The following is a 20,902-nucleotide window of genomic DNA, read 5'->3' on the forward strand; positions in this document are numbered from 1 at the left end:
AGCATCACAGTACCCTTGTGCACAAACCCAGGCCAGTGAACATAATGATTTGGCAAGTTTGTTAGGGAAGAGCTGAAGAATTTTTCACAGAGCCCTGATCTCAACCCCACTGAACACTTTTGGAATGAACAGGAACACCAAATGCACCCCTCAGACATCATGGTCTGATCTCATGAATGCTCTTCACACTCAAAGATCTAGTAGAAAACCTTCCATTTAGAATGGAGAATGGAGCTATTTGTAACAGTAAAGAGGGAATTAATCTGGAATGAAATGCTCTACAGCTACACGTGGAGGTAAATGGGTGTGGATCTATACTTTTGCAGCGTTCAAGCAACGAGAAACTGTTAAGCTGCGTGGTTGAATTGTCTTCTATTGCCCTCTATCAGCAAACTGTCGTAAAACCAAAGAAAAAAAACGCTTTACGGTTTTGTGATGTACGTCAGTGAAAACAGCTTGGCGACAAATATGGCGCTGGTCGAGACAATACTGTAATGCTAGGAGAATAAATGAGCAAAATAAAAAACTCAGTTTTAGTGACATTCTTTATTTCTAGTTGTGTTTGATAGCGGGCGTCATGGAAACAGGTTCGTACAGGAAATAGGAAAGTTGTCTGTTGTGTTCCCGAGAGGGTCTAGCTAACTAGCTAAGCTAACATCTTTCTGTTTGAAGTGGGAACGCTAGAAAATGACTCATTGTTAATATAATTTTTAATAATATAACTTCTCTTGATTCGTGTTTGTTCATACAGAGGAGCAGGCGAGAACTCGTTTCCAGTCGGAACTGGAGTTTGTTCAGTGTCTGGCGAACCCCAATTATCTGAACTGTAAGTGCATCTTTGTATTTTCACGATCTACATGATCTTGACTATCAATTTTATATTTCTAAACAATATCATAAATAGTCTTTAATACTAGCAGCGATGATGATGATGATGATGATGATGTGTGTGAAGAACCGTAGTATGAACATTTGGACAGCTTGTAAACCAGCCTGTGTGTATATATTTACTATTTATTCAATCCTATTTGTATATAAAACTCGTATAGGAATTTCCGGCTTGTCATAGACACAAGTGTTATTGTATGCATTTGTGGCTTCTACTAATATATATATATATATATATATATATTTACCTGCACCTTTATTAGGAAAACCCTTTGCATGTGCATTTTCATGTGCATTTCATGTCAAGTCAGAAAGCTTTTATTGTCATTTCAACCATATATAGCTGACGCATTACGCAGTGAAATGAAACAACGTTCCTCCTGAACCCTGGTGCTGCATACAACAACAATCACAGAGAACAGAAAACACAGGGCTCAGGATTTGTAAGTGTCCTCGCCACATAAAGTGCATATGTGCAACCTGGTGCAAACAGTGCAAAGACAATGCAAGACAAATACACAAAACACAATATACAAAATAAAAAACAGCTCCGCCAGGAAACTTGTTGTAAAGAGACGTAGAGTGAACAGTAAAATGCACAAGCAGTTGTGCATGCATTTACGACTTCTACATGTATATACTTACATGCCACTTTATTAGGAACACTGCACCCTGCGTGTGCATTATCATGTGGCAGCCTGGCATTGCATACAGTTATGCAGGTTTTGTCCAATCTTTAAAAAAAATGGTGATATCCTTTTATGAAAAAGGATAAGAATACTCATGATCAGCCCAGCCTGGAGAACTTATCGCACAATAGTATCTAGAGTGTGACAAATGAAAAGGTAATGCAGTTTGTATGGTAGTCACACAGTCTGGTTTACAAGCTGCCTAAAGGTTTAGACTAAGGTTGCTCAAATCATCATCATTGTCGCTGCTAGTTTTAAATACCATTTTATTATATTGTTCCGAATTATAAAACTCTAAATCATGTATATTGTAGAGCAGTGTTCCTCAAACTATCCCCTAAACTAACAATTATCACCACCACCACCACCACTGGGATTAAACGGATAAAAAAAAGAATTAAATAAGCTGTTTTGCTTATTATTACTACCTGGATACACTAATTCAAGGTATTTGTGTATAAAAGTGTACTTAAATAAATTTGATTTTCTTTTTTTTTACATTTTCTTTATTATTTATTATGGCTTTATTATGGCTTTTTTTGCTGAGGGCTTGAGGGGCTTCTTTTTTGAACAAATTCACTCATGCCGGGTCGTTTCTTTCTGTAAAAAAAACAAAACAAAGAAACAACCAAAAAAAAAGCGTTTGAGTATGTATGGTGTAAATTGTGTAAATAAACATTTGTATTGTTTTTAAAGATGATTGCAGATGGCAAGTTGACACCCCCGCTTTAAAAATTACACAGACTTTTTATTTAGTTGGGAAGATATAAGCATCAAACATTGAAAAAGAGCTTTTGACGGAAACGGAGAAACGCAGCAAGTTAACTGGCGTAAACATATAACACGCCCGGATAAATGGTAAGGGTTGCGTTAGGAAGGGCATCCAGCGTAAAAACATGTGCCAACTCAAACATGCGGACATGCGGGCGACCCCTAATGGGAGAAGCCGAAAGAAAGTTTAATTATTACATATATAATGAAAATGTTACTCAATTTTCCATAATGCAGATTGTGTCAGTCAATAGAATGGAAATGAAATAAACATAAAAGTTTTTATTCTTTCTGGTACCCAATAACCAATAAACCATGGCCCCGGTACAGTCTGGTTGTTTGGACCAACTGGTTTTGATAACCACTAGTTAGTACCACAGTGAACATTACAAAATGCATCACACTGCAGACCTCGAGGCAGCTGGAGCACAGACACAAAACACCATGTAGGGTGTCATTCCTGTCAGCCAGGAACAGGAATCTGGGGCTATACAAAAAAGAAGGTTGGGAAAAATGTTGATTTCTGCTGACATATACTGAGCCTTTTAATAGATGGGAAGTCAGGCCAGGACATATCAAATGACTACTCCTATTTTTAATTACACACAAGCATTTAACTTTTCTCACAGCCAAGAGGTGCATGACAGTTAGTATCATGGATCTGAGTCTAGGCTATAACAACCAGTTTGATTCAGTCGTGGAGAGTTTTTGCAGAATCTTTTTACTGTTGCAAAAAATCAACCAGTTCGTTCTCCCAGTTTGTTGTCAGTGTGCAGGATACAGCACCCCCAGAGAGAGGGTTATGGGCCATGCTCAAGAGCCCAACAGTGAAAGAGTTTGTGGTGCTGGGGTTCGAACCCCCAACCTTCTGATCAGTAATCCCAAGCCGTAACCATTATGTTTCTGCTTCACGTGTAATGTTGTGCGTGGGACACTTCAGATCCTAAAAAGCATTTGGACAAAACATACGAAGAGAATCTGAAGTGCAGAATGATGTCAAGTTTATTTCTATAGCGCTTTTCACAACAGACATGATACGTCTTTAATCTGCTCTTAAACTGGGTGAGTGTGTCTGAGCCCTGAACACTGTCAGAAAGACTATTCCAAAGTTTAGGAGCTAAATGTGAGAATGTTCTACCACCTTTAGTGGACTTTGCTTTTCTAGGAACTACTAAAAGTCCGGAGTTTTGAGATCTCAGGGAGCGTGGCAGATTGTAGCGTGATAGAAGACTGGAGAGATACATGGAGATAAACCATTTAGTGTTTTGTAAGTGAGTAGCAGTAGTTTGTAGTTAATTTGAAATTAACAGGTAGCCAGTTTAGGGATGATAAGATTGGGGTTATATGGTGATATTTTCTTGACCTTGTGAGAACTCTGGCTGGTGCATTCTGGACTTACTGTAGCTTGTTTATTAATGATGCAGGACATCCACCTAGTAATGCATTACAATAGTCCAGTCTGGAGGTCATGAACGCATGGACGAGCTTCTCTGCATCAGATATAGATAACATGATTCTTAGCTTAGCAATATTTCTAAGGTGGAAGGTGTAACATGGTTGATATGACTTTTGAAAGACAAGCTGCTGTCTAAAATAACTACCAGATCTTTTACCATTGAATAAAAAGACTGACTTTCTTCTCCTTGCAGTTCTGGCTCAGAGGGGCTTCTTGCGCGAAAAACCTTTTGTGAATTACCTGAAGTATTTGCTTTACTGGAAAGAACCGGAATACGCCAAATTCCTGAAGTAAGTCTCATATTAATAGGGTTGCAAAGGGGCGGAAGAATTCCGGTAAATTCCCAGAAACTTTCCCTGAGAACTTCATTTGGGGTATTTTTTTTAAATATTCCAAGTTGGAAACTTACCAGGAACTTATGGGAATTTATAAAACATTTCGGGAAATTTATATAAACTGTACCATATGCAAACATAAATATACAAATTTTGTTTGGTCATAAGCAGGATTCGAGAGATGATGTGTGTTATGTGATGGAGGAATGCACAGTGCATGTAGGGGGCGTGGCCTAAGTGGCCCCACAGTAGGTGTGCTGAATGTGCAGGTGGAAATTCAACCATAATTGCATTCTATCTGGTCGTTTTAATGAAGATGATCCTGCACTTTTTTTTTCCAACTACATTTAAGTTCCCTGTTTTAGGTAAATTTTTTATAAATTCCTATTAATTCCTGTTAACTCCCGTGGAAAGTTTCCAGTCTTGGAAAAACTCCCCCTTTTGCAACCCTACATACTAACCACTAAACTTAAATCCGTTTACAGTCAAAAGTGCAAATCAGTGTGAAAGAGATCTCAGTGTGCTGGATCTAACCCTGAACAGATATCCTCATTGCCTGCACATGTTGGAGCTGCTGCAGTACGAGCATTTCCGCAAGGAGCTGGTGAATGCCCAGTGTGCCAAGTTCATCGACGAGCAGCAGATCCTGCACTGGCAGCACTACTCCCGCAAGCGTACGCGTCTTCAGCAGGCTCTCGCCGAGCAGCAACAGCAGCAGCACCAGCAGCAGCCTCCGACCGCCTCGCATGGCAACGCCGCCTCAAAATGAACCCAGACGGATCTTCATCAGCTAGTGTAAATATTGTATAATTGTATGTATTGTATTTCTTTTCCTGTGCGATGACACCGAGACACCGAGTCACTGGTCTACAGCGACAACAGGTTTGTGATTAAAGAATATCAGAGTGTAATACAACCTGAATTTGGCACCATGACAATGAAAAGTTAAAAGATTATGCATTAAACCTTTAGTTTAGATTAAAGAAACATTTTCCAGTGTTCAGGGTGTTCATGCATATCTGCAAACGTCAGCAATTCTGGTAAACGTATTAAATATATAAGCCAGTCCTGGTGAATTTTCTTTTCTTGCCTTTTTTTTTTTTTTTTTTTTACTTTTACAGATGTTGTCTCTTAAATGACTGATGCTTGATGATCTGTTAACAAGCACGAAAGCATGGAAAAGCAAATGAAAATACACCCTGCATTGTATCTGCACTGCAACTGCTTAATACCATGTGCCTTTATTTTCAGGCGTCAACTTTCTATTATTCGTTACACAAAATAAAGACTTTCGTACGACATTTTTGTTTCAATCTTGGGTCCTTTTTATGGTAATTTCAATAAGGAAATCAATTATAAGCTGAAAAGAAGTTGATGTAATTTGACTTTACAACCCTGTAATAAACATGCTGAGGATTCATCAGGACCCTGACCAGGATTAAGTTCTTACTGACTGTGCCGGAGCAAGTCACGCAGCAACTTTTCGGTTATAACGAATTTCAGTACAGCATGCAAAAATGATGCCAAGGTAGTCAGTGCTTAAAAGAATGGAATGACATGATGCCAGAGGGATTTTAACTCCAATCCTGAAAAGTCAAGTTTATTTCTATTGCACTTTTCACAACAGACATTGTCTCAAAGCAGCTTTACAGAAATTAACAGTTAAAGTGAATGGTGTGTGTTTAACCCTGATGAGCAGCAGTGGTGACTGTGGCAAGGAAAAACTCCATTAGATGTTATGAGGAAGAAACCTTGAGACCTTGAGAGGAACCAGACTCAAAAAAACTATAAAACTCTGAGCTACTGAGCTACTCGGAGCTACTGAGTAACTCATAAAATAGCTCAACATTTGCGATCATCACAGATCCAACACCTGCTTCTCCATGCCAGAGCCTTCAAACACTCAAAGAGCTCCAAACTCCACATGAAGTGGGATCCAATTGGCACTGGTACGTCTCCAGATGGTTCGGGATGTTTGTGGGGTCGCCATCTATTTCTTTAAAGGTCCACAAAAAAGAAAAAGAAGCAGTGGAGAGGAATTAGCGTAGCTGCTGTTCATGATATTAACAGCACAAGTTAATAATGTGCATGTGATCAAATGTATTGGAGCACAAGGTTATGATGTGATGTTTGTTATGTGTAGAACTTGTTTAAAAGATACGTTTTTAATCTGTTCTTAAACTGGGAGAGTGTGTCTGAGCCCTGAACACTGTCAGGAAGACTATTCCAGAGTTTAGGAGCTAAATGGGAAAATGCTCTACCGCCTTTATTGGACTTTGCTAATCTAGGAACTACTAGAAGTCCAGAGTTTTGAGATCTCAGGGAGCGTGACGGATTGTAGCGTGATAGAAGACTAGAAAGATAATTGGGAGCTAAACCATTTAGTGTCTTGTAGGTGAGAAGCACTAGTATGTAGTCGATTTGAAACTTAACAGGTTAGACTGGGGTTATGTCATCACATAACAGAATTCTGGCTGCTGCATTCTGGACAAACTGTAGCTTGTTTATTAATGATGCAGGACATCCACCTAGTAATGCATTACAATAGTCCAGTCTGGAGGTCATGAACGCATGGACGAGCTTCTCTGCATCAGATATAGATAACATGTTTCTTAGCTTAGCACTATTTCTAAGGTGAAAGAAGGCTGTTTTTGTATTTTGGTTGATATGATTTTTAAAAGATAAGTTGCTGTCTAAAATAACTCCCAGGTCTTTTCGTGTTGAACTAGTAGTTACAGAACATCCTTCTAAATGCAGGTTGAAATGCTGGAGCTTCTGTGTACTGGTTTTTGGGCCGAAGAGCAAAATCTTTGTCTTATCAGAATTTAATAATAGAAAGTTATGGGTCATCCAGTCTTTTAACTCTTTACCACGCTCAGTTATCTGAGCCAATTGAACTATATTGCCTGGTTGTGATTAGATATATAGCTGGGTATCATCAGCATAACAGTGGAAGCTAATTCCATGCCTTCTAATAATATCTTCTAAGGGAAGCATGTATATTGTGAAAAGCAGGGATCCTAGAACTGAACCTTGTGGCACACCATAATTTACATGCATTACCCTGGATAGCTCTCCAAAAGTCTACAAAATGGTAACGATCAGACAGGTTGGATTTAAACCATCTTAATGCTTGTCCCAGAATGCCGATGTAATTTTGTTAGCGATCTAGGAGAAGATCATGATCTATAGTGACAAATGCAGCCCTAAGATCTAGTAAAACTAACAGAGAGATGTTGCCTTGGTCTGAAGCTAAAAACAGGTGATTTTAACTATAACAGTTTACTGCTTTACTTTACATGTAAAGCAGTGGAGTTGTGGAGTTGTGGAGTTTTTTCATCCCAAAGGTGTTCAATAGAGTTGAGGTCAGAGCTCTAAAGCAGGAGATCTTCCACTTCAACCCATGTAAAGCATGCCTCATGGAGCTCATTTTGTGCCCAGGGGCGTTGTCTGGAACAGGTTTGGGTCTCGTAGCTCAAGTGAAGACATAACATCTAAGGGAGTTTTTCCTTGCCACCGTTGGCCCAGGCTGCTCATCAGGAATAAACCCACATAATTCACGTTCATTCTTAAATTCTGCTTTGAGACAAAGTGAAAAGCGCGATAGAAATAAACTTGAATATCCTTTACAATTATGTGTAGTAATCAGTGCACATTATGTACCAGAAGTTTTCTTTTTTCTTTCTTTCTGTTCTGTTCTTTTTTCTTTTCCCTTTTTTCTTTGATCCTACTCTCAAAGGTTCAAAGGTTACTTTATGTAGCCTGACAAATATAAACATCTGTTTGCTAAAGTCTACAGGATTATCGAATAAAATGTACAAATAATGACAGAAAATAAATAAAATAATAATTAAAATAAACACAATACAGAAAAAAGCCAGATTATTTTTGCTTCTTATTCTTTTCCTTTCCTTTCCTTTCTTTTCTTTTTTTTTCTTCTCTTCCCGTTTCTTGTTTAGTTGAGTTGAGTTGAGTTGAGTTGAGTTGAGTTGAGTTGAGTTGAGTTTTGATTACTGAACTGATCTGAATTGCGCGTGCACGCGCACCGTGCGCAACCCCCTTTTCCATATCAGCTGGTGTTCCTTTAACGCAACATGATCTGTCTGTCCTGTCCCATCTCCGTCTTGTGCAAGACCTGCTCATGGAGGGTGTCCTCCAACCAGGACTCATTTACTCCCCATTCACACACTCCAGCCTGGTGATCTCGTTAATGTTTGGCGTGAGGTTCAACCTGCCACAGTGATCACGGCGCTCTTTCTTTCTTCTGCTGGTCTCTTTCGGACATCCTTTTTCTCTGGTCTCTCCTGGACATCTATCCTTCCGAGTTTCACGTGCACCCGAACTGGATCACCCTTGCTGAGTTGCGCAAAGCCTGGAAGGTAAATCTGTATGCATGAGAAGGTGTGCTTCACTATAAGTCCACCAAGAAACATCTATTATTATTATTATTATGATTATTATTATTATTATTATTATTATTATTATTATTATTATTATTAATATTATCATTATCAGCACCATGACGAGGAAAGGTGAAGCTCAGCTGAATGGACTTGCAGCTTGTGCATCTTCTGATGCTCCTCCAGCAGACTCCAGCAGCTCTAGGTGTGGAGGATGTGTGAGGAAACTGAGAAGCTGCATCCCAGTCAATTACAAAGAAGAAATCATGGAGTTGCTGAAACTAGCCGGACCTGTGGTAAGACCTGAGATTATACTGGGTCTATATAAAATTAACTTCTGACAATTTTAGATGATGAGCTGGAGAGGTGTATAAAAGCCAAAATAATGCCTGCTTTATTAATGTATTGCTTTATTGCTAAGCATAAGTGCATGGAGGGAGATATAGTAGAATGAAGACCCTCAGGATTTATATCTGTGCAATTAAACTCAAATGAGTCAAACAAATGGATTAAAGCAACACTGTGGGTGTTCATTCAACAGTGGAGGGTTTGATGTGAACAAATCATCAGAGTGGAAAGTAATGAAACCTATCTGTCTGTCTGTCTGTCTGTCTGTCTGTCTGTCTGTCTGTCTGTCTGTCTGTCTGTCTATCTATCTATCTATCTATCTATCTATCTATCTATCTATCTATCTATCTAATGATATATAGATATACATTTGCATATTTATGAATAAATTACTGTTAATAATAATAAAAGAATTAGAAAAAGAAGAAGCAGAAGAGTTATTATTTATTACTATGTACTAACTGTAGGATTAGTAATCATTACCAGGAGTAGTAGGAGTACTTCTTCTTCTTCTTTGTCTTCTTCTTCTTCTTCTTTGTCTTCTTCTTCTTCTTCATCTTCCCAATATTATTATTATTATTATTATTATTATTATTATTATTCATATTATTATTATTGTTGTTGTTGTTGTTGTTTTAATTCACAGTTGATTCATACATTTACACTTGTTCCTATATATATGTAATATAGCTACCCCCTCTCTCTCTCTCTCTCTCTCTCTCTCTCTCTCTCTCTCTCTCTCTCTCTCTCTGTACCACCTTTGTTTATTTTTCCTGTTCTTCCATTCTCTTACTCTCTCTTCTCTATCTCTTTCTCACTTTTTCTCACTTTTTTTCCCCTCCTATTGCAGTAATGCTATTTGGTCCTACTCTCAAAGGTTCAATAGGTTCAACTCTCAAATAAACATCTGTTTTGCCAAAGTCTACAGGATTATCAAATAAAATGTACAAATAATGACAGAAAATTAATAAAATAATAATTAAAATAAAAACAATACAGAGTTTAAACAAAAGCCAAAAGATTTTTGCTTCTTACAGCGGTGTTTTTTTATTATATTATAATATAATATTTTTTTATTTTCCCTCTCTCTCTATTTTTCTCTCTCTTTTCCTTCCTATGGCTGTTATGTATATTGTTTCTATTCTCTCTCTCTCTCTCTCTCTCTCTCTCTCTCTCTCTCTCTCTCTCTCTGTCTGTATATATACTGTGTGTATTACTGTATCATTAGAAGGTTTGGTGTTTAAATGCGATGTCGGCTTTTCTCCCCATATGCAGTTTATTTCACAGTTGATGATCTTCCTGATCAGCTTTGTCAGCACTGTGTTTTGTGGACACTTGGGGAAAACAGAGTTAGCTGGTGTTGCTCTGGCCATCGCTGTGAGTGAACACATTAAACCTACTGCTCCTTGTCTTCCTACAGAATGTTACAGTACTTTATATTAAAACTGCTCAGTTAATGGCCATATTCATTGACAGGTCATTAACGTCACAGGCGTGTCTGTCGGGGCGGGTCTGGCATCAGCGTGTGATACACTCATCTCTCAGGTGACCTTTGTGTTTCTTCTTTCTGTCTAAATTTTGTAGCATATTGAATATGCTGGTTTTATTTTTTTTTTCTATTTACCAGTCTGGAAAAATTCATATAATGAACCAAAAAAGATTTAATGTAAATCAGGACAAATTGGTGTTAAAAAATATATATATTTTTTAAAAATGTAAAGAAATCAATAATAAAAACATTTTAAAGCAACAAGTAACCATATAGTGGGAATTAATTCAGATGATATCAATGAATGCAATTAATTGCATACTTTTTTTGATGGGGAATCCAGAGCAAACCCCAGGTGCACTGGGTGCAGGGCAGAAATACACGCTGAATTGTGCACCTGGCCATCACAGGGTATAATATGCACACAATCACCCCAAGGTGCAATTTCTCAATCACCTGTCTACGTACTGGAAAGTTTTTGGACAGTAGGAGTAAACCAGTATGTAAAGCATAATTTATCATGGATATATGACAACTAGACAACAGCTAACATGAGCTCAGAATCCTAATGTTAGGGTTAGTCCAGAACAATAGAAATATAAAGCAACAACTGTACACACTATTATGGTAAAAAAAAAAAAAAAAAAAAGAAGAAGAAGAAATTCTTCTTTTTCTTCTTCTATTTCATATAAGTTCAAAAGTAATACATTTCTTTTTTTTTTACTTAAATAACATTTGGACAGGTAGTGCCAATTCTTGGACAAATGTGATGAAAAGTGTCTCAGGGTTCATGACATACTGTCTGCCCATTAAACAGAGTTGCCAGGTGTAGCAAAACCATCTCAGGTGATAAATATTGAAATACACTGTTTGTAAACAGGTTTGTGCTAATTTAAGTTTATTTAGGTTATTGTGTAGGATTGCACATTTTGTCCTACAATAGCTAAAAGAATGAAAAAGAAAAAAAAACAAAACGTGGTAGTCAAATTCAGCAAACGTATAAAAAAAAGCCTCCGGTGTGGTAGACAACAGTAATTTTATAATGGTTACTGGATTCAGATGAAATTAAGCACGTAATCTTTACCTTTGTTCGCATTATCCTCCTTCAAACATGTTGCTTAATACGTCAAACGTGTTTCCGGGTGCTTAGATCTGCTCCATAAGGCTTGTACACTGGTTTACTAGAAAGTTTTACAGTTTAGGACATCTGGGTCAAAGTTTGGAACTAGTACATTTTTTTGTGCTTTAATATCTAACCAGCACTGACATATCGTTCAATCATGAGCTCAATTACTACAAACCTGAATGTGAACCTGTGTACCTGAATTCCTGTTCATTTTCCACCTGGGGGTTTTCTGGTTTCCTTTCACTTTCAAAAGCGCATATTACATCCAGATTTAGTTAGACTTATTTGAGGACACCAGACCAGATTGGTGTGTGCTTTTAAACATCCCATTCACCATTCAGTCCTCATTTGCTATTATAATAACCTCCACTCTTCTGTGAAGATGTTCTACTAGATTTTGTGGAGATTTGTGGTCATTCAGCTACGAGGCATTAGTAAAGTCAGGCACTGATGGAGGTGAGGTGAGGAGGTATGGGGCGCTGTTAACATTCCAATTTATTCCAAAGGTGTGCAGTAGGGTTGTTTAGTAGGTCCAAGATCAAGTAGTTCCACTCCAAATCATATCTTCATGGAACTGGCTTCGTCACAGAGATTGTCATGCTGGAACAGGTTTGTGTCTCCTAGTTCAAGAAGAGGGAAAAAAGACGTCCATTAAAATTGTGTGCCTCCAACTTTGTATTTGGAGAGGAAGCACATGTGGTTGGGAAACTCAGGTGTCCCAATACTTTGATATAATGTATGTTCATGTTGCTCCTTGGTCTGAATTCAAGTGTGTATTGACATTAGTAATATTTTTCTTTAGTAATAGTGCTGCTCAACATGGAACAACCTAATAAATGAATTAAGTAAACCCAGTAGTCTTGTTGTCATATACAGTTCTTTGTGATCCATTTTTGGAGATGATAATATTCCACAAATTTTCAGACAACTTGTCATCTTTTTTCTCTGCAGACATTTGGGAGTAATAACCTAAAACGTGTCGGGGTGATCCTGCAGAGAGGGATCCTCATCCTTCTGCTGGCCTGTTTCCCCTGTTGGGCTGTACTGATCAACACTGAGTCCATCCTGCTGGCTGTTAGACAGAGCTCCAGCGTGGCAAGGTAGAGTGTGTATTCCATTTAAACCTTCAGCTTGACCTGACATTGATACGAATAAGGCAACTTAATAAACCATGCAGCTCTCAAACTGTTGGAATTGTACTGCATCTTATCTTCACATGCTGTAATTATACCTCTTTTTTCTTGGCAGTATCTCCCAGCTGTATGTAAAGATATACATGCCTGCTCTGCCTGTGAGTTTTCTCCTGCAGTGCACCTCCATGTTTTTCCCATGAGTTGGAGTCTTACGTTCCTAAATCTTATGTTAAATTTGATTTTTTTTCCTTGTGCTCTTTCAGGCTGCTTTTATGTACCAGCTACAAGCCAGATATTTGCAGAATCAGGTATAGCATAATTCTTTAATACAGTGATATCACAATACACTCACTGGCCACTTTATTAGGAAAAGATATAAGCATATGCATATTGATGCAGTTGATACTGATCAGCTTGTCATGTGGCAGTGCTGTAATACTTGCATGCAGTTATAGGTCAAAAGCTTCAGTTAATATTCAGGCAGTGGCTGGCCATCAGGTCAGGGCCAGCAAGGCCTTCTCTGCTGGCCTAAATTCTATCATCATCACTGACTTATGTTTTGATATACTGTATGTTTTCCATGAATATGTACTAAATTATTCCTAATAGTGTCTATATTTCATAGCATTTTTCTTGAGTGTTCATCATGTTTTGCTGGGGTCAAAGGTATCTATCTGCCTTGAACCTTCACAGTTAACTGTAGCACTGCAGGTGCCCTGTAGCTTACAATGCATGTTGTTTTAACCAATCAGATTGCAAGCTGGTCTCACTGATGCCATCCTGCAGGCGTCCAATCGTGTCTGCATTTTCATGTTGTTTGTTCGGATGGTCATTAGTCAGAGCTTGCCATCTGCATCTGTAGCAAACTGCACAAGCTCAAATATATCTGTGTGGATTTAATAGCTATTTCTTTGATTTCACAATGACTGACAGAGGAGAAGAAACTGATCTGGTTGCAGATACATTTACAAAGACATTTTTCAAGACTGACTTTTCATGAAAAGCTGGACATCGTGGGGAAAGGTTGACCAAAACAGTTCAAAACAGTTGTTGAGCTTTTTCATGAACCATTTATACTTTTGCGTTTTCTTTCCGGTAAACTTTGCACAAAAACGCACAATATGCCTTCTTTTCAAATTCCCAGGAAAACCATAATGCATGGAAAAAAATGCAGAGAAAAACGAGGTAATTTTCGTGAGGTTAATATTGATGCTTTTGCTAGAGGTGATGGATCAGCGCAGTTCAGCTGCGACTACAGTGAAGTGAGACGTGTTGAATTGTGTTCTTTGAGATTCTTGCTTTATGCCATTCATCTTTGCTGTATGAGATTCCTGTCTGTGATGCAGCACTCTGTTATACCGTGCTTCTCCATAATATTGATAGTTTCTATAGCCAAGGCTTCATAATAAGGGTATAAGAGGTGAATTGATTTAGGTAGGACACCACTGAAGGCCATGTGAAATGCACGGCCAACCACTGTATTCGTTTAACATTTGAATGGGAATAAAAATGTAATCACATGAGTGTGGTTTGGTAGCTGTGCAAGATAACCTGCTTTGAAAATCTCAGAATTTTTACCACAGTTCTTCATCTGTTCAGTGTGAGTAACAATGAGCCCAATGTAAAATCTGATTCCTGTTTGAATGGATGGAAGGCTAAATAATCTTTCGCTCTTGTAGCCCATCCACCTCAAATTCCGGGATGTTAGAGATGCTTTTCGTCTTATCATGGTTGTAAAGAGTAGTTATTTGAGTTCTTGAAAGTGTGAATCATTCTCCTCTCTCATGAAATACATGTTTCACTTGCTGATTACTGGATGAATTATTTCCCATGCCAGTCTGTATAAACTCTAGGAAATTCTTGGACATGAAATTCTCAGAAGATAATGTTTGACATCTTAACTGAGGCTCATGACCTGTATTTGTATAATATCATGCATTCTATTTATGTCACATTTCTGGAATTGAATGTGCATAAATTAGCAAGAGTGTAGCTGTTCCTCTTAAAGTGTCCTGTGGAAGAATGTGATATTTCTAAAAGATTCTTTTTTCTAAGTATAATAATAAAGACATGATCTCCTTTAGGGTATAATATGGCCTCAGGTGATCGTAGGATTTGCGGGAAACATCCTGAATGCTGTGATAAACTATATATTTCTTCAAGTGCTTGACCTGGGTGTAGCGTAAGTAATTTTTTTATGGTTATAAACAATTATATATATGAACAGAATTTATAATGATTTGTTTGTAATTGTGCTTTCTGTGCATTTTGTTTACAGTGGTTCTGCGACAGCAAACACCATTTCTCAGTGCTCCTTGGCCATATTTCTTTATGTCTACATTCGTTGTAGAGGGCTGCACAAGGCCACATGGGATGGTGAGCCAGCAAAAGCATACAGAATGTGAAAAGGCTACTGGGTTTACATAGCAGTTTAATCAATCTGAGATGAGCAGATAAAATAAATACCTAACAGCATGTTTTTTTTTTTCTGGCAAACACTTGGACATATCTAGTTTTACCATTTACCTGAGGATGATCTATTTTGTAATTTTGAACACAATATCAAGAAGAGTTCAGTTGGATAGCGCAGGAATAGTAGAGACTAAGAAATTATGAGACTAATAATACCTCAACTGTTTAGGCAACAAATGCATTTTCATCAATTCAGTAATATTTCTTTGGCTTGTATTTTAGTGATTATAGAACAATGTCTGTTACTGTCTTGCTTTCATTCTCTCAGGCTGGTCTTGTGACTGCCTGCAGGAGTGGGGTGCTTTCTTTCGCTTGGCCTTTCCTAGCATGCTAATGCTGTGTGTGGAGTGGTGGACTTATGAGATTGGAGGATTCCTGGCAGGTCTAAAACCATTGTATCTTTTATCACCTATTCAACTCTTATTGAATCAGATCTCTGTAATCTGCTTCTGAGTCATTCAATGCCTTCCATTACAGGTCTGATCAGCGAGACAGAGTTAGGGGCCCAGTCTATTGTGTACGAGCTGGCCACTATTGCATACATGGTAAGAAACTTACCAGGTTTTGCTTTAACACAAAAAAATAGAAATCTGATCCTTTTCTTTGACATCATGAGACGGAAAGGTGCAGCGTTTCTGTTTTTCCTACACCACCTATGAAATCATCTTTCTGTTTAGCTAAGCAACGTGAAGACAAGTATGACTATGCTGTTACTGAAGAAAAACAAGGGTCTGCACAGTAATGTGTGGAGCATCCACTCTATCTCTTTTATATGCATTTCTCAGATAACACTTTCTAACTCTTGCCCTTGATGCACTGATTTCCTTGGTAGTTTCCTCTCGGTTTTGGGGTGGCAGCAAGTGTGCGAGTCGGAAATGCTCTCGGAGCCGGAAACACCCAGCAAGCAAAACTCTCCAGCAAAGTCTCTCTGCTCTGTGGATGTAAGTCGACACAGCATGAGCCAACAGCTACAGCACTCTTCAAAACAGGATTTAGCTCTGCAACTCTAATCCCATACTGTTACAGATGTAGTTATTAAAATTAATGTGATGAGACCAGTGATATGCTGTTAAGCTGGCAGAAAGGATATGGTCACTAAAATAGCCACTTTCAACCAATGGAAAGCAAAAAAAAAAAAGCATCAGAACACAGTCAGCCACAGTTCCCATTCTGTCAGTTGAAAACAGGAATCTATGGTTGGGCATCAATTCCAGGAACTGGGCAGCAGAGGTTTGAAAATACAGAGCCTTTTGACAGGAAGGTGTGTAAGCGTAACCGTGAAAACACCTAGACTTTCATGGTTTTTGAGAGACACATGCATGTTACTTTTATTTGTGCAACAAACTCAGTAATGTAACAATATGATTAACTTTGACCAAACAAACATATACATTTACAGGGTTTTATTTTCATTGAAAAATCCTACCTTAGCATGGAGAACAGCTTTACACACTCTGGACAGTTCTTTTCTCCAAACAGTCAGCTGAAATATTTTGCTGTGCCTCTTGTAAAACTTGCCAAAGATGTAAGACTTGTATTCCAGTTCATCCCAGAGCAGTTCAATATGTTTTAGGTGCAGTGACTGGGTAGGCCATTCCATGATAGATATCACTCCAGACGACTGTTTGCTCTCTAAATAATGCTTTCAGAGCTCAGACGTACGGTTTGGCTCGTCGTCTTGTTGTATGATGAAGTCGATTCTAAAGAGCCACAGTCAAGATGGAATTGCATTGTGTTGAAGTATGAAATGGTTGCCATGTTGGTTCAGTATTCCTTTCACTTTCCAGAATAAATCTAAAACCTTTCCTGGTCCAAAACAACTGTAAACCGTAAACATCTTCTCTCCTGTTCTCCATATTACAGATTTTTGTTAGAGACAAAAATAATTTTTGGACTGCACAGAACTTTCTCTCAATCATTCACTGTACAATTCTTGTGTGTTTATGCCTTTTAACAATTTTGTTGCATAAAAACTAAAGAATCATGTATGTGTTTTGTTTAAAAAAATATAAAAGATTCACCTGGACTTTTAACTGCTGACTGTATCGCTATCATTGCCCAGTGTAGTGTAGTCTTCCTATTAAATGTGTTACGAATAAAATGGCCAGTTGGTGTAATGGCAGTGAAATGTAATAGACTTTTTTCTTTTTTTTTTTTGCAGTCATAGTCTCGTGCGTGGTTGGTGCTTCATTAACTGGATTAAAGGATATTATTGCATACATCTTTACCACTGAAATGTAAGGAGATTTAAATATCTATAATCTATCATCATTATTTTTACCATAGCTTTCAAAATCAACTCAAAAATCTTAAAAATTGAATAATTCATGTTTGAAAGATTTATATGGCATCATCACTAACCAGCTTGTTACAGAAATCAGATTTATGAAAATGATCCAAATAAGTTCAAGGCCACAGTAGCATTAAGTATCTGAAATAACATTCCACCTGTTTAAAATTAATTTTAAATATAATTTAAACATACACTATATAGATAATAGTATTGGGACAACTTACTTTGTGCCAACAATCATTTGTGCTTCCTCCCCAAACTTTTACCTAAAATCTTCACACGCACTCTCCAAAACCTATTGGAACATCTTCCCATAACAGTGGAGGTCTTATAAAAGCAAATGGGGACTAAATGTTGAATAAGATGCAGATAGAATCTTATGCTCAGCTTTCCACAAACTTTTGTATATAAAGGCAATAAATAAATAAACCTTATAGCATGTGCCATTTACTCATCTATGTTTTTTTTTTTTCAGGGACATTGTGCACAGAGTTTCACAAATCATGTATATGTACGGAATCTTCCATCTGTTTGATGCGATTGCAGTGAGTTTCATTTGTGTTATGGAGCCTCTCTGAATTTAAATGATAACAATCAGTGTATTTTATCTGTATTTCAATCTTCTGTAGCTCTTTGGAAATGAGCCATTTGGCTACTCATGCTAAACATTTCCTTTATTTCCATTGCATGTAAATGCTAGTTTGTGGTACAGTTTATGGTCAAAAGTACTGCAGCACCCGACTCCAAAGTTTTGAGGCACACAATTGTATAGGATGACTTTGGGTTCCCTAACTTCAATCCTGAAAAGCTCCTGTACTGATTGGGTTAGAACTGGCATTGAGTCTCCTATGATATCCGAAACACTTTTGTGACTTGTGTGCCATAAAAGTTTGAAAACATTCAGTGTCCCAGTACTGTTGCCTATTGGTTCTTCCCCAAACGTTTATCGCACAGTTGAAGCCACACAAGTGTATATGATGTACTAGGAGACCCATGCCATCCAACCTGACAATGCCCCTGTGCCAGTCAGCTCCATGAAGATATAGTTTAGATGGTTTGGAGTGGAAGATCTCATAGAGATCTGAACTTAACCGTATTGAACTTGGATGAATTGGAACGCTGACTGCACCCTAAACCTCTTCACCTTACCTACATCACTACCTGAATTTACTTACAGCCTTATAGCTGAATGAGCACAAATCTCCAATCTTCCCAGAAGAGTCAAGGTTATTCTAACAGCAAATGGGGAGTGTGAAATAGGATGTTCAAAAAGCATGTATAATTGTTAAGGTCAAGGTGTCCACAAACTTTTGCCCTTATAGTCTTTATATAATGTCTATCTTTGCATTGCATTTCTGATCAAACGATAATCACTGGTGATGTGTATTTTCCTGTTTATAGGGTATTACAGGTGGGATTGTCAGAGGGGCAGGAAAGCAGCTACTTGGTGCTATGTGTATAATAGTGGGCTACTACTGTGTGGGTTTCCCGATCGGTGTGTCGCTCATGTTCGCACTTAACATGGGAATAGTTGGTAAGTAGAATCAAACAGAATTACACATTACACTACTTAGTCAGGTTTTTGAGTCATTACTGTCAGGTGTACTTACTTCTACTTACCTCTTTCTTGTTGTATGCTTGGTCAGGTCTGTGGACCGGGTTTTTTGTGTGTGTTTTCCTGCAGTCCATTTTCTTCCTTATTCTAATCTACAAACTTGACTGGAAACATGCAACCGAGCAGGTACTCTATAAAGCTGTGTCTGTGTGTTTTCTTTATTCTTTGTCATTCCATGTCTTTGGATGGTGGTTTGTTTTTCAGGCCCTAAAAAGAGCAGGTGTACAGACAACGACCAAAGATGAATCCTACGCCCTAGAAAATAAGTGTGCTGACGAAGGTAACGTCCCTTCGTCTCAAATTTGCGTCGATCAAAACAAATTCCTCGAATCAAAAAACGTTTTTTTTTAATTCATTACCTTTCACAGATGTAATACAGAATACCCAAGCCAGGGAAGGATCCCAGACCGATGTGGAGTCTAAGGGGGAAAATGATGACGAAAAAGCACCAGAGGTCACAGTGGGTGACGTCTTGACCGTCAAGCAGCTGGTGGTTCGTCGAGGGCTCGTTGTTATCTTGATGATACTCATACTTGCCGGTGGGATCACGCTGAACGAGTTTCTCACAGGGCTTCTCAAATGAAAAGTAATAAAAAACGCTACCTTTCTCAGCAAATATTTTGAGATCCAGGGTGGGCAGAAATCCTACCTTGTTTTATGGGCCATGGGTCAGACTCTCTGTAGGAAAATGAAAATACGGAACAATGCAATAATGTTAACTGAAGGCGAATGGCAAAAGGGTATCTTAGCCAGATTATTAACTATTTAATTTATTGTTTTTTCTGTAAACAGTATATATAGGTTCAACCAAACAATGACGTACTGTAACTAAAATGCTTGAGACTGTGGAAAAATAAGCTAAAGATATGTTAAAACCTGAATTTTGCTCCCAACCATTGCCAAGTCTATAAATATTCCATGCTCATTTTATTTTCATCACATCTTAAACTACCACTTTGTTTTATTAAAATAATCGTTTTTGACATTGATTTATATGATCTATCTCGAGTCAGACTCAAGACCAGACTCTCTGAGGGACCAGATCCTGCATTTAGCAACCTAATGGGTCTGATTTGAATTAGGGATGGAAGAAGATACCATTTCTCTTGAATGAATGCCTTTATACCACTTACGTTGTCCATTATTAATATTTAAACTCAATCAGTGAGAGAAGTCACATGGGATATATGTCTAACCCAGAGTCTAGGTGCTAGTCCGATCTCGGACTAAAATACATTCAAACGCACACACACTCAATACAGTGACATGTGGTTCAGCATTGTATTTTCAACCTGTAGAAACGGCAACTATACACGTGATTGAGGTGTGAAAATATTAGTCAAAAACAGGTCGCCTCTACGAAAGCATAATTTGTTACAAGCTAGCAGGCTAATATTTACTATCATTAGTTTGGGATGTGTTTACTTTCTCAGAACAGTAAACTGTAAACACTATGATGGAGTGAAGTGATATTTATTTACTGTTGACTGACACCTTTTCATAGGTCAGTAATTCCTAGCTTTAGTCAGCGTTTTCTGCGTAGCATCACCCTCTAAGCAGAGCAGGAATGCTAGATCATTCTCCCGCTTATCGCACTAAATGTATAAGTAGCTATACACTGTGCATTTTACTGTACAGCATTTCAGATCCTGTGCAGCTAATGCTGTGAGAAAATTGCATAAATATTTGAAATACAACATTAAGTAAGCAGTTAAACTGACCATAGGAGACAAGGATTTATAGTTGAAAGCTCGCTATTACATTAATGATTTAGGAACGTTCATATAATTACTTCTAAACATGGACAAAATCCTGGATAGTCCTTATTAGAGTTGAAAGTTGACTAACTTGCCTTCAAGCTATTTAGAGTTTGGTGGATTTCAGGGT

General features: G+C 38.0%; 2 protein-coding genes across 3 annotated transcripts; both read left to right on the plus strand.

Annotated features, from left to right (window-relative positions):
* The first annotated feature begins 426 nt into the window (after window positions 1–426).
* med31 (mediator complex subunit 31) lies at window positions 427–5,440 on the plus strand. Its single transcript, XM_046867117.1, has 4 exons — window positions 427–587; window positions 752–826; window positions 3,998–4,094; window positions 4,683–5,440. Exons 1-4 carry the CDS (start codon window positions 578–580, stop codon window positions 4,906–4,908), a joined length of 408 nt encoding a protein of 135 aa, XP_046723073.1. The 5' UTR covers window positions 427–577; the 3' UTR covers window positions 4,909–5,440.
* Window positions 5,441–8,234: 2,794 nt separating this feature from the next.
* slc47a2.1 (solute carrier family 47 member 2, tandem duplicate 1) lies at window positions 8,235–19,954 on the plus strand. Of its 2 annotated transcripts, XM_046868161.1 has the most exons (18): window positions 8,236–8,518; window positions 8,655–8,835; window positions 10,163–10,264; window positions 10,364–10,432; window positions 12,454–12,602; window positions 12,751–12,793; window positions 12,899–12,943; window positions 14,720–14,817; window positions 14,914–15,011; window positions 15,376–15,489; window positions 15,585–15,652; window positions 15,940–16,048; window positions 17,269–17,344; window positions 17,876–17,945; window positions 18,802–18,934; window positions 19,047–19,141; window positions 19,220–19,295; window positions 19,384–19,954. In XM_046868161.1, the coding sequence occupies exons 2-18, from the start codon at window positions 8,659–8,661 to the stop codon at window positions 19,596–19,598; spliced, it is 1,737 nt and encodes a 578-aa protein (XP_046724117.1). In that variant the 5' UTR covers window positions 8,236–8,518; window positions 8,655–8,658; the 3' UTR covers window positions 19,599–19,954. The 2 variants fall into 2 exon arrangements, with proteins under 2 accessions (XP_046724116.1, XP_046724117.1); XM_046868160.1 differs by having other exon boundaries at window positions 8,235–8,518; window positions 19,047–19,295.
* The last annotated feature ends 948 nt before the right edge of the window (window positions 19,955–20,902 follow it).

Source organism: Silurus meridionalis, chromosome 15, assembly GCF_014805685.1.
Source record: "Silurus meridionalis isolate SWU-2019-XX chromosome 15, ASM1480568v1, whole genome shotgun sequence".
NCBI lineage: Eukaryota > Metazoa > Chordata > Actinopteri > Siluriformes > Siluridae > Silurus > Silurus meridionalis.